The 13,693-nt window shown below is 35.9% G+C and overlaps 1 protein-coding gene across 4 annotated transcripts in view; it reads left to right on the top strand.

Moving 5' to 3' along the window:
* The window catches only part of POT1 (protection of telomeres 1), an 80,820-nt gene that overhangs the window by 29,196 nt on the left and 37,931 nt on the right, over positions 1–13,693 (top strand). For all 4 annotated transcript variants that reach the window (XM_006929342.5, XM_006929341.5, XM_006929343.5 and 1 more), the window contains one exon: positions 13,038–13,168. In XM_006929342.5, coding sequence (XP_006929404.2) covers positions 13,038–13,168 — 131 coding nt within the window. The remainder of the gene's footprint in view (positions 1–13,037; positions 13,169–13,693) is intronic.

The raw sequence follows: 13,693 nt of genomic DNA, 5'->3' as shown, positions 1-13,693 counted from the left end.
ATTTTCATGTGGTCAGAGTATTTTGTTAATGTAGACTGTGAAGACTTTGTGTGGAAACGACTGTGTGAAGACTGTTAAATCTAGAGAAGTTTGAAATCAGTGGTACATAAGTCTGAAGAGGGATGTTTTATTGGAAACTGATGATGGGGCACCTGGGTGGTTCAGTCGGTTAAGCGTCCGACTTCACCTCAGGCCGTGATCTCATGGTTCATGGGTTCGAGCCCCGCATCAGGCTCTGTGCTGACAGCTCAGGGCCTGGAGCCTGCTTTGGATTCTGTGTCTCTCTGCCCCTCCCCTGCTCGCGTTCGTTCTCTCTCTCTCTCTCTCTCTCTCTCAAAAATAAATAAACATTAAAAAAAAAAAGAAAACTGATGATTTCTGTTTTAGCAGAAAGGGAAATATTAAACATTAAGGTTGGAGCGAGAAGTTATTAAGTATTTATTTCTTAAATATTTTCATTTGACTTTACTTTCTCCCAAAGTCTGTGTTCCCCGCGCCATCATACTGTTCAACATAGACTTGCATACTTCCACCTTGGTGATTTTTTCTCATCTTCAGGTTTTGTTCCCCCCTGAATCTTAATATATGCCCATTCTGGGAATTCGCTTATAAAGGTGCGATGACTATGATCCTCTTCCAATTGCGGGTGTTTTCTGGTGGCCTCTAATTAGCCTGCTGAATTCAGGAATAAGCTATATTACTGCAAATAAAGGTCCACCTGACTTGGTAGAAGGTATAATTTTAAAACTTTTTGCACTTGATATGTTGCTAATTCTTTTTTTTTTTTATGTTGCTAATTCTTGTCATTGAAAGTTTTTGCTAATCAGCAAATATATTCTAAAATAGCAAATGATAATGTAGAACAAAATGATAGCTGTTTTTATAACATTGATGACTATTAATTTTAAGCTGTTATTAGACAGCATAATCATGTTTTCTTCCGACAGTGTTGTTAAATCATATGTATATAATGAAAGCCTTGGGGAGCTATAATATTTATTATATATTCATATGTATTTTATATCTCTCTCAGATATGTTTAGTTGGATCCAGTCCCTAAATAAAAAAGTCATGAGTAGTAATAAACCATCTGTTATTACAATGATAATATGTTTCTCTGTTTCTTCTGAGATACTAAATTAAAATGAATCTCATCAATTTAATACAACATATTGAAACTAAAATATATTTTAAAGTATATTGATAATGTCTTTACTACTAGCAAGATGGTAAAGTTTTAAATGATCTATCTTATATAACTTTAGTTACACTTTTTATTTCTGTTGATAGAACTCATCCTTCAACATACTGCAAGAAAGGGAGTCAGACGAAATAGCACTTTTTGTGTTGAGGAAAAGATCAACTTCATTAGTGTTACCACTGAGATGGCCCTGAACAATCCACAGCTGCGCATTTTTTATATTATGTAGAGCAACTTTATTTTGCAAATATGGGGCTGCAATCTTAAATGCTACATCCAGATGTACATAACTAGTTCTGTGGAGGAAAATTACCTTATGTAACTCAAATTTAGGTAAATGGAAAGAAGTTTATTCTGTTATATATCGTTTGCTAGAGTTTTCATTAAAATTTCTTTTAAAAAATGTTAAATTTAGTGCCATAAAGGCCATTTGATGCACTCTAGCGTTTGTACTTCTTGACTTAAAACTTCCTCTCCGTAGTAATAATGATTACATACGACCTGTAGCATGCAGCTGTCTTCTTTTTGGTAGCAAACACTTCATTTCCCAAGCTTTATATTCAGTCTTGAACAAGTTGTAGCTTTTTATTCTTGCTGAAGTCTGTCAGTCCTGTTACTAAAAGGACAATAGATACTTACATTCTTCTTCAATTATGATCACATTCATCATGAAAACTGAGAATTTCTGAAAGATTATGGAAACAATATATATTAAAAGATCTTTGTATCATTGGAATTGATTTTAATAATGACTCATCAGAGGTATGTAATATGTCCTCATTTGTGTAGGCAGACAAGGTCATTGCTGCCTTCTTAGGAATTTGAAATTTTATAGCAGTTGTCTTTGAAAGCCTCACATTTCCTTTTGCTTTAGAGAGCTGACTAGACAGGTATGTACGTTTTTTTGCCTTAAACAGATAACATTGATTATATTTTTTTAGGTAACACCGATGAAGAAGTTTAATTTTAGCTTTGTCTCAGATTTTAAGAAATAGCATACAGCTATTTTGAAACGTGAGACACATTTACTCTGTTCTCATTGTCTGTTCTTACTAAATATTATAAATGTATGCAGGTCATAAAACACTTCCAGGCTTAATAGTATGGGACTCCTGCTTGCTTGTTATTGATAACATAATGTCTGCTTGCTCTGTGAGCAAATGGGAGAAGTAAAGGGAACCCTGTTTGTGCTTACTTTTCTAGTATTTGAGTCCAGAGGAAGGGAGAGGATAACCAAAATACTTATATCATGTTTTTGCTGTCCACCTCTCCTTTTTTGTCTTTTTCTTTTTCAAATTTTGGGACCCTGCAGCTCTCCGCCTTTTTGTGCCACATAATGTGGCACATTGCCTGTAGCTCCCTAGCCTATTACTTCAAGAATGCTTTATGTCCCTAACTTACTTGTTTTTCATACCCTGCCTCCCATTAAAATCCTCCATTTTTGGAAAGCAGTTTGATTAACCTCAAACAGCTTTAGATGTTACAGTGTTTCCAGAAGCAGACCTTTCGTTTGCTGTTCATTATCTTACGAAAGGATACCTGTTTTAGCCAATAACTGAGTATAGAATCCGATTTCTTAGAGGAGTATCCAAAACATTGCACTTCTGAGAGCCCCTAATCTATTTTGCTTCTTTTAGTTCTTGCGATAGAGTGCTACGACATAGGGCCCTGGGAGTTTCTCTTTTCCTGTAAAACATCCCAGCTAATGCTAGAATGCTAGTCGTGGCTGGGTAAAAATATTTTCACTTATAGGAATGAATGACTCGCCATGTATACACTTATATCAAGTAGCATTATCATTTGAATGTTTTTGTTTGGTGGGAGTGATAATTGTTGCAGGTTAAATGATTACGTAGTTAGTGTCTTTTAATTTTTTTAAAGTGTTAAACTCCTTCATATTTTACATGAAAATGGTTAAAAAATAATTATTGAATAATCAATAACTCATTGGTGTTACATAATATCCAGAACACTGCTGATTCATCAAAGAGAGATTAAAGCATGTAGTACAATTTAAAATTACATGTATGTTGAATTATATTTTTTATTTTATTTTTTTACTTTTTTAAATGTTTGTTTATTTTGAGAGAGATAGAGAGAGAGAGAGAGGGCACGTGCAAGCAGGGGAGGGGGAGAGAGAGAGGGAGAAAGAATGTCAAGCAGGCTCTGTGTGGGGCTCAAACTCATGAACTGTGAGTTCATGATCTGAGCCGAAATCAAGAGTTGGATGCTCAACTGATTGAGCCACCCAGGCACCCCTCCCCTTTTGTTTTTAAATTTATAATGCATCTTTGGGAGTTTTAACCCTTTTGCTGTCCTGCACCCTTGTGCAAACGAAGACAGCTATAGAGCTTGTCCTACAAAGATGCACATGCATGCCTCAAGACTTAAACATGCCATGTGGAAGTTCACGCCCCCATTCATTGAACCCCAGATTGCAAGCTCCTTATCTGTGTTACGTTCATATGTTATTTGAATATTCAGCTGATATCAAGACCACAGCGTACGCTTTTGGTTTAATGTATGGCTTTTAAAATAAATAGCTTTTTGGTTCACTCATCTGTTCCCTTATTCAGTAAACTTTAAGTACTTTCTATATGCTGTGTATCATATCAGACATGGAAAATTCAAACATACATAAGTCATTGTTTCTACCCTTGAGGAATGTTTAAGACAGATAATAATTACAGTACAATGATTATAATTATTTATGATTTCACTTTGTTTTTAGTCTTTCCTTAATTTATGAAATTCCACTTTTATTCATCTACTTTATTGTTGGAGGTGTAAGATAGAATCTTCATTGTAAAACACACCATGCTTTTGAATTTATATGTTAAAGTTGAATAATGGATTTACCTATTATAAAGGATGGAGGTTGTGGATTGGGCAGGCGTGGGGTTTTACATTTCCTAAGAACTAAAAAATAACATCAAGTTGAGTGAGGTAAGACTCTTCTCAAGTGTTTGGCTATCCGACTTTCGGGATCAGGAAGGCATCTAGGGCATGGTTAGTCATCACTTAACCTCTTTAACGATTTGGAAAGGTGAGCTACTCCTCTCTTCAAAACTATTTCCAGCTGTTTTGTCCATGCCAGTAAGAAGTAGGTTTCCACTCGGACAATGAAGGTGGAGAAAGATGTCACTGAACCTTTGTATTGCCTGCTTGCTTATATTCAGGAATGACTATGATGAAGCTTGAGGCCTCTATCTGGCTTTCTATATATATCCTAGAACTGACTCTGTCTTTTATGACCTTTTCCTCAAATTATTAGCCTGCTTATTTAGAGAATTATCCTTATGTTTCATTAGTTTATGATTTGAATTGCTTTAATCATAAAAATCAGTACTGTTTCTTCATTCTTTCTTAAAACTTAAGTTACATTCTTTTATTCATTCAATTAAAAAGTTCTTTGCCAGCCCTGTGTAGCCTTGTACTGGACTTGGTTGTTGTCCATAGTGGTAAAATGATAGAGTCTCAGAGAGTTTTTCCTGAGGGAGATGAGGAAGACCTGAATTGAATCAATTCGCTAAGGCACAGTTGTATGCTGTAACTAAGGAAACAAACAAAATGCTTTGGGAGCAAGAATGGAGAGATTGATGCCAACAGGGGAAAGGCTACTAAGAGATACGGCATTTAAGCTGAACTTTTGAGGATAAGTTGGATTTTGATGGATGAGGAAGAAGAGGCCAGCATTGCAGGTGTTGGAATAGCAATAAAAGTTGTCAGACTTTTATAATGAAAATGTGAACTTTCAATTTCAAAATCTAACTGCTCAAGAAGTTAAATAATAATTTTAAGAGATGGAACATCTGCAGTATGTTGATGCATAATTTTATGCTCTGTAGCAGTCTTTTTCAGGGATCATTATTAAAGACTTATAATACTTCTGTTTTATACATTTTGTTTATATTCTAGATCAAAATTTAGAAAGTATTTTTTTGTATTTAACTTTATGTGGTAAAACTGATTGTTTTATGTATGTAATGAGCAACTTTATTTTTATGATAAAACTATAATACAGTTGGCGGTAGGTTTTTGAAAGATTATGTATTCAGAATTATTACAAATAAAATGTTTTAAGTGGCCATCAGTGGAATGCTTTGCTACATTACTTATCAGGTCAAGTGGATTCTAGTAATATTTAAGTCACAAATATTACTTTCAAGTTATAAATTGCTTTGATTTCTATCTGCATTTTTAAGATCTTTTTCAGTGTACTACTTTTCTTCCACTTTACCCTCATTGATTAACATAATCAAAATATATTTTCTTTTTCAGTTTGGTTGTCTTTTGTCAGCAATTTCTGGAAGCTTCTCATATATTAGTGGTATTGATCTCTTTTTTGTCCTAAGTGTTAGATGCTTTTTCCAGCTTTTTAGTTCTGGTGCTGATAGTTTTCAAAACACAAATGTTTAACATACTTTTGGAGTCATGATTTTGTTTGGAAAGGCTTATTCATTGTAAGATTCGAAAAATATTAGTCTGTATTTTCTTAAAATTCTTTAGTTTTTTTTATTAAAGTTTATTTTGAGAGAGAGAGAGAGAGAGCATGTGCACAAGCAGGAGAGGGAGAGGGAGAGAGAGGGAGAGAGAGGGAGAGAGAGGGAGAGAGAGGGAGAGAGAGGGAGAGAGAGAGAGAGAGAGAGAGAGAGAGAGAGAGAGAGAGAGAGAGAGAGAGAGAGAGAGAGAGAATCCCAAGCAGGCTCTGCGCTGAGAGCATGGAGCCCAACATGGGGCTTGATTCCCTGAACAGTGACCTGAGGTAAAATCAAGATTCGTGGATGCTCAACCGACTGAGCCACCCAGCCTCTTAAAATTCTTTAATATTTTTAAAAACAGATATATTGCATATATTACCCGGAATTTTGTTTTGTATGTGGTGTGTAATGGTCTGACTTTTTCCTGGTAACTTTCATGTTGTTTCAAAATCATGTATTAAATAATGTGATGTGTGAGTCACATATAATATGTGTACTTGTATATAGAGGTCTGAGGAGCAACGCCTAACAGAACTCCAGGTAAATTTTCTTCTCCCAATATGTGACTGTGTGATGGTTCTCCTTAATTAAGAGGAGGCCTGTTCAGCTGTCCAATTTTTAATCATTAGGCAGAGTATTTGCTACAATCTCCACGTGAACTTTTTGGAGATGTTTGGATTGGTAAGATTCTTTATCTCCATTCTAAGTTTTCATATAATAATACAGTCTTCTTGTTAATCTTAGTTTTTGGTTTCTTCATTTATCATTTTAGTATTTTTTAAGACTTGTAGGAGTATGTTGCTTACCTCTACAATATTCATACTAATATGCTTTCTTTGTACTATCTTTCTGGACACTTCATATAGATAGACTCATATAACATGTGGTCTTTGCTTCTGGCTTCTTTCACTTAACATAATGATTTTGAGGTTCATTCATGCCGTAGCATGTATCAAAATGTGTAGTCAGTCGTAGCATGTATTTTTATTGCTGAATATTAATACACTTTGATAGTTATTTTAGAAATTATTATTGTTGTGCCTTTCTTATTTTAAATACAAATGCTGTGAAGATAGAGGCCATTGCTAGTCTTAGTATAAATCCTTACACCTAGGTATACCATCTACTGTGGTTTCTCAATATGTGGGGTAAAATGTAAAACTCCTCCAGATGTAATTCCAGAATGACACTTAGGAACTCACAGACTATCAGCTTACATACGTACCTACCTAATTCGTATTTAATCTGTATGTGTACTCATACAAGCATGTGTATCTCTAACATGTTTATGCTTTCTTTCCTGTCTTTCCTTATCTTTACCAATATGATTAAAACATGAGGGAAAATTAATGTAACTTCACACCAGCATAATTAAGGGAGTGCTATTATATTTTGTATAGTAAAACAGATAAACTTGTAAAACAAGTAAGATTGTAGCATATAATATTGTGTTGATTTAGCGATTTGCCTTTTATAATTTTTAGTTGGGTTTTCAGTAATAAACTTTTATAGAAATAGAAACTTACTGAAATACTGATTGGTTTATAAATAGTACTGTAATTGGTAAAGGAGATGAAATAACTTTCATGGAGGAATTTTTTTTGTGGATTGTATAATTTATGCATGTATGCTTCTTTGATTAGATAAACTACCAGCTTCCTCTTATTATAAAACTTCAAGGCAGTTTACACTTAATCATATTGATGAAATTAGGTGAGTTACTCAAGATTGCAGAATATAGGACCTAGTTTATCATTTGTTATCTTCTCCAGATTTGTATCAGGTTACGTGAAGTTAAAGTAAATACTTAGTCAACGGTTTACATATGAAGTCTTGCTAAAGCATTAAAGTCAAGACTTTCTCAAAGGTTTAAATATATATTTTATTATGTTAAAACATTTTAAGGAATTTATATTTATTTTTATATTAGCACCTAAATGTACTATGTAGGTAAGGTAAGAATACTGATTTATTAAAATTCTTTCTACTCTTCCTATCTTTCCTGCTGGTGTTAGCTATCAAGAAAACACTTATCTTTTGGCTTTGTAGCTTTATTATTAAAATATGAAGTTGTAAGTTGTAATTTCACAAGTTATTTTTCCTTCATTTGAGAATGAGCCAAAAATGAGGCATGGGGAAAATAAGTACTTTTATTATACAATCATTTTTGATGGATTATTTGGTAAGACACTTTGAAGCAGGAAAATAAAACATTTAGCAGTTTGCCTCGTTAGTATTTGTTAAAATGGGTAGCTTGGTTTCTAGTCATGTCATAAATCAAGTGCTATTTGAAAGAACCTTTTGAAAGCTACTTAATATTTCATTTAGATTGTTGTTTTTATTGCAATTGAGAGAAAATTATTGGACAGATTTTTTTTTAATGTCTTTTGTTTTCTTGAATGTCAATTTTTGTTTTCTTTCTTTGTTAATAACATTTTATTAAAGGGGTGTGCTTGGGTGGCTCGGTTGGTTAAGTGTCCAGCTCTGGATTTCAGCTCAGGTCATTGTCTCAAGGTCCTGAGATTGAGCCCCGCATTGGGCTCCGTGCTGGGTGTGGAGCCTGTTTAAGATTCTCTCTCCCTCTCCCATTGCCCCTCCCCTGCACGTGCATGGGTGTGTATGCTCTCTCTCAAAAAATAAGAAAAATAAAATATGAACACATGGTGGGTCTGTTTGGCTTTAACTTGCTAAAAGTCACAGATGATACTTTAAAAGGAAAATATATAAGCCAAGGGAAAGAGTAAGGGGGACACCTGGGTGGCTCAGTAGGTTAAGTGTCCGACTTTTGATCTCACCATTCGTGAGCTTCTTTGAGATCGAGCCCCGCATCCGGCTCAGCACTGGCAACACGGAGCCTGCTTGGGATTCTCTCCATGTCTCTCTTTTTCTGTCTCTCTCTCTCTGTCTCTCCCCTGTTTGCGCACGTGCGCTCTCTCTCTCTCTCTCTCTCTCTCTCTCTCTCTCTCTCAAAATAAACAAACTTGAAAAAGAGAAGAGTAAGGAACAGGCACTTAGCATATGATAGCTCAGATATGTGGTGCACAGTGTGCTCCGTTTAAGGAGATGCCACTTTCATCCACATGGAACCACTTAACGTGAAAACATGCAGGTGTGGAGATTTCAGGCCCCCCCAGTCAAGTCCTGATGCAGCTGGGGAGCACTCTTCTGCATAAATCTGTACCAGCATGTGGCCCCATTTCATTTATGGACTCAGAACTCTAAGCAACACCTACACACCTGGCAGACACACACCTGTTGCGATGCTCTTTGGGCATCCCCTGAGGTTTTCTCTCTCGGCCTCCGTTCCCACCCCAGCTCTAAACCTGACACCCTAACCACCCTCACTCTGAACCTGATTTCTAGGGAGCCTGGGAGGAAAGGCCTGGAGAAGGAATGTGTACATTGCGAGTGGCATATCTGTTCCTCTTCGGGTTTATGTGAAAAGACTGGAATGCAGATGCACGTGTAGGTGCAGTGAAGACTGCTTCTCTCTTGGGCTCAGTAAAATTCCTCTGGAAAGCTCTTCAGGTTGTGTAGTATTTCTTTTTGAGAAAAGGGGAGGCTTTTTTCTAATTTGCAGGAAGGCACTGCAAAAGCTAGACCCTATAGACGATGGGCCTATGCAGTGTTTTTCAGGGCTCAGAGTGGAGTCCTTTGTAGCCCACCAAGTCATTTTTTAGAAAGCTGACATTTTCTTAGGAAAAGTAAAACAATGAGACAGGTTCCAATATTTTGAGGTTTAGATTAAGCCTTTTTTAAATTAATATTTTGGTTTTTTCATTTATTCCTCAATATTGTGTATGTGCTGCAAGGCCGGTACTATGTCAGTTCATCTTAGCTAACGTTTAGATTCAGCTGTTATTACTTACGCCTGCTAAATGTGCAGTTTTGTTTTTGCTTTGTAGCCCCAGTTTACACGTGGCTCGTTTTGAAGCATTTAAAGCAAGAAGAATGTTGTAGGATTACTACAACTTAAAATCACATCATGAATATAAGTAGTAAATAGTTCTCCAATACAAATATGATGTGTGAGATTGCTCATTTATTACATATGAATCTGCAATGTGTGATTTTGCAGAAGCTGTCAAGAAAAAATGTAAAAAAAAAAAAAAAAAAAGTCAAGTTTGATGGTGCATACCTGAATCGGATTTTGATGGACTTGTAATTTCTTTGCCCTATGTTTTGTCTGTCATGGAATTTTATGAAATTTAAAACCTTTGGAGCATTTGTGTTTTATTCTAAGTACATTCATTGTTAGCAGTGAGATCTAAAGTGCTCCTGTCTTTGCGTTTAGCCTTTGATTCATCTAATTATGGTGAAGGGACTGGCTCTGTCAATTTCCTTCCCGGTGACTCTTGGCAAAAATTTCTCAGTAAGTGGGGGAGGGTCAGAGAGAGAGGGAGACACTGAGTCTGAAATAGGCTCCAGGCTCTGAGCTGTCAGCACAGAGCCCCATGTGGGGCTCAGACTCATGAGATCAGACCTGAAAAGAGGTTGGACACTTAACTGTTCAGTTCTTAATTCTTAACAGCATTTATATAAAGAAGAAGAAACTTCAGATAGTGTCTCTGAACTTTGTCTCCTTGAAAGGTGTTACAATACTTGAGCAGTGCAATGCATTGGGGATGCTTCATTTCACTCTTGTGTCTGTCTTCTAAGCAGGGCCCTCATTTTTCCATTTAAAAAATCAATTTAGCATAGGTAGGAATAATGAACTAATTACTAGAGTAATGAAATAGCAAAATATTTCAACATATAGAAATATAGCTAAGGTCTCTTAATACATCTTAGATTTATAAAAGGGTACAATAGGGGCGCCTGGGTGGCGCAGTCGGTTAAGCATCCGACTTCAGCCAGGTCACGATCTCGCGGTCCGTGAGTTCGAGCCCCGCGTCGGGCTCTGGGCTGATGGCTCAGAGCCTGGAGCCTGTTTCCGATTCTGTGTCTCCCTCTCTCTCTGCCCCTCCCCCATTCATGCTCTGTCTCTCTCTCTCCCAAAAATAAAATAAACGTTGAAAAAAAAATTAAAAAAAAAAAAAGGGTACAATAGGGCCATATGATAATTGCAAACAAGAATGTTTATATTCTATTAAAAATAAGTAAAATTGGTCTTTGATTTTTTTGTAAGACTGCTAAGAAAAAACAAACTGTGAAACAACACTCCTCATGAGTAGAGGTACTAAAAAAGGAAATTCTGAATATAAATTTGGGTCCAGTGAATCCTGCTGGTGTGTCAAGAAATGAAGATGTAATAATTTTTGCTCTTTGAAGATGCTTATCAAGGTTTTGATTTTATTTATTTTTAAAATGTTTATTTTGAGAGAGAGAGAGAGAGTATGAACAGTGGAGGGGCAGAGAGAGAGAGAGAGAGAGAGAGGCCAGGGGGAGAGTCCCAAGCAGGCTCTGAGCTGTCAGTGCAGAGCCCAAGGCCAGGCTGCATCTCAGGAACTGTGAGTCCGTAATCTGAGCCAAAATCGAGAGTGGGATGCTTAACAACCAGCCAGCACTCCTGATTTTATTTTTAAGTTTTTTTTTTTTTTTTTTTTTTAATGTTCTCTGAATTATTTCCTCCTCTTCACAGAATCAGGTTTCTTTTTCTCCCTCCTTCCTTAACTCTCTCTTCCCCCTCTCCTCCCTTTCCCCTCCCATTTCTATTCCCTGCCCCTCCCTTCTTTCTCTCCCTCTGCCTCCCTTGGCCCATTAGTCTGTCCTTCCCTCCTTCCTGCCTACCTTCCTACCTTCCTTTTTTCCTTCCTTCCTTCCTTCCTTCCTTCCTTCCTTCCTTCCTTCCTTTTTATTTTTGCCAGATACTTATTTTACCATAATTGTTTCCTGGCTTTACATTTTAAAATGTAGGTATGGCTTGTTTTAGGTTATAAACATTCATCTTGTTTGCTTTGTGTATAAGTACTTTGTTTTTTCCATACAGTTTTGATTACTACAGCTTTGTAGTCTATCTTGAAATCTGAGATTGTGATGCAGTCTTAGATTGTTCTTTTTCAAGATTGCTTTTCCAATTGATCTCCTCCTTGAATGGGAAATCTGATAGAGACAAATAGTACTTGCATAGGGCATGTTGAATGACAGTGTCATTCTAGGGTGGGTGAAAAGAGGGCTGCCCATCAGGCTGTAGGCCCCCTAAAGTGATAACATGGAAGGATTTATTCTGGGTGATAACACCCAGGTTGGAAGACTTAGCACCCTCTGGTTAATCAGTGAAAAATGTCCTTGGAAAGCAGCCTGTGTTCCTGGAAGTGCTAGGTTTAAATACAGTGCCGCCCTACCTGAAATCATTTTCCTGGGCAATAGAGGTCAGGACAAGTGGTTACTGAAACAGTTCTGTATGTAAACTTTTAATTAACCTTGATTTGGCTCTACTTTTCACTTCCACCCTTAATCCCAGTGACTTCTATCTTTATTCCAGCCACTTTATACTATCTTTTGGATTTCAGCCTCCCTGTTTATTTTATCCCTAACCATTTGTTTTCCCATCTTCCTGTAACATGTTGCTGCCTTCTCCCCTGCTCTGTCACTCCTCTCTTCTCTTCCTTCACGTTCTGGGTTTATTCTTTTCTATCCCAGTACTGTAATTACTAGGGTACTGGGAAGGGCTAAAGTCAACACATTTCCTCAGTGTGCAACTTTCTGAAACATGCATATCTCAGAGTAGCATCTATTACAGTTTTTACTATCACCAGTATTTGAAGTTTTCATTTTCATAGCAACCCAAGTATTATTAGTGGGTTTTTTTTGTTTTTTTTTTTTGTTTTTTTTGGTTTTTTTTTTGCCAGTTTCTTGTTCTAACGTGTAATCTTCTGTAAGGAACTGGCAAATCCTCATTTTTTTCTTTTGAGTTTGTTTTTGTTACTATAATTTTCTAGGAATTGTTTGTTCGCTTGAATTACATAGTCACTGTGAAATTCTGGATTTTATAATCAGCTTTCATAGGATTTTCATGCAGAATATTGACTTTCCATCACATTTACTTCAAATACCTTCTAGTCTTTTGTTTTCACCCTAACTTTTATTATTTTATAAATTATGTTATTTGAATGTTTCATGATTTCTAAATTTGAAATAATATAAAAGTCATACCCCTCCAGATAATTTATATTAATTAGGATTTTTATTTTTGTTTTACTAAATTTTCTAAAATTTTTGTGGAATACTGTTGCCAAATAATTTGGCAGTGCATTTTGAGAGCCAAGAAAATGTCCCTATGTTTTGATCCTGTTCTCAGAAGGCTTAATTAAAAGGAGGGATAAAAATTTGTTTGGTGTTTTGAATTCACCCATATTCTTATTTTGTCAAATTCTTTGAAATACCAAAAGGTAACATATTTTTATGTTTTCCAGATTATTGCTCAGTTGTAACAATTGTGGATCAGACAAATGTAAAGTTAACTTGCCTGCTCTTCAGTGGAAGTTACGAAGCCCTACCAATAATTTATAAAAATGGAGATATTGTTCGCTTTCACAGGCTGAAGGTAAAATTCATACTGTCCAAACTCATATGTATTTGAAGAGGGCTCTGTATTTTTCATTAGTTCTAGTTAGCACTAATTATGTGGTTGCTGTGGTGGAACATGGCATCAGCCATTTCAAGAGGTAAGAAGAAATGTAAATAATACTAGACTTCAAATAATGAATATTAAGAAATCTCATTTGGACAAACTGTGTGCCTTCCTTCCACAGAAATGTGTTAGTTGCCATGATTAAGACTAGTTGCATTTCCTCTTCTCACTTCTAAAGATAGATTGATGGTTTAAAGGTTTTCCAGGTAGAGTTGGGTTTAAAAAAAAAAAAAAGCCCTAGGCCGCTGGGGTTTTGTTTTGTTTTACTTTTTTATTAAAAACTTACACAAAGATTGGGAGATTGTGTTAATTCAAGTACAGTGAAAGCATTGAGATGTGAGTATAAAATCAAAGTAAGTTGATCTTTATGAAAAATGTATTAAAACATGAACATATTTCAGTTCTTAACAAAATTATGCTAAGCAGTTAAACAAGTAA

This window comes from Felis catus, chromosome A2 (assembly GCF_018350175.1).
Source record: "Felis catus isolate Fca126 chromosome A2, F.catus_Fca126_mat1.0, whole genome shotgun sequence".
NCBI lineage: Eukaryota > Metazoa > Chordata > Mammalia > Carnivora > Felidae > Felis > Felis catus.
Note: the sequence above shows the minus strand (reverse complement) of the source record. Positions and strands in the feature narration are given on the sequence as shown.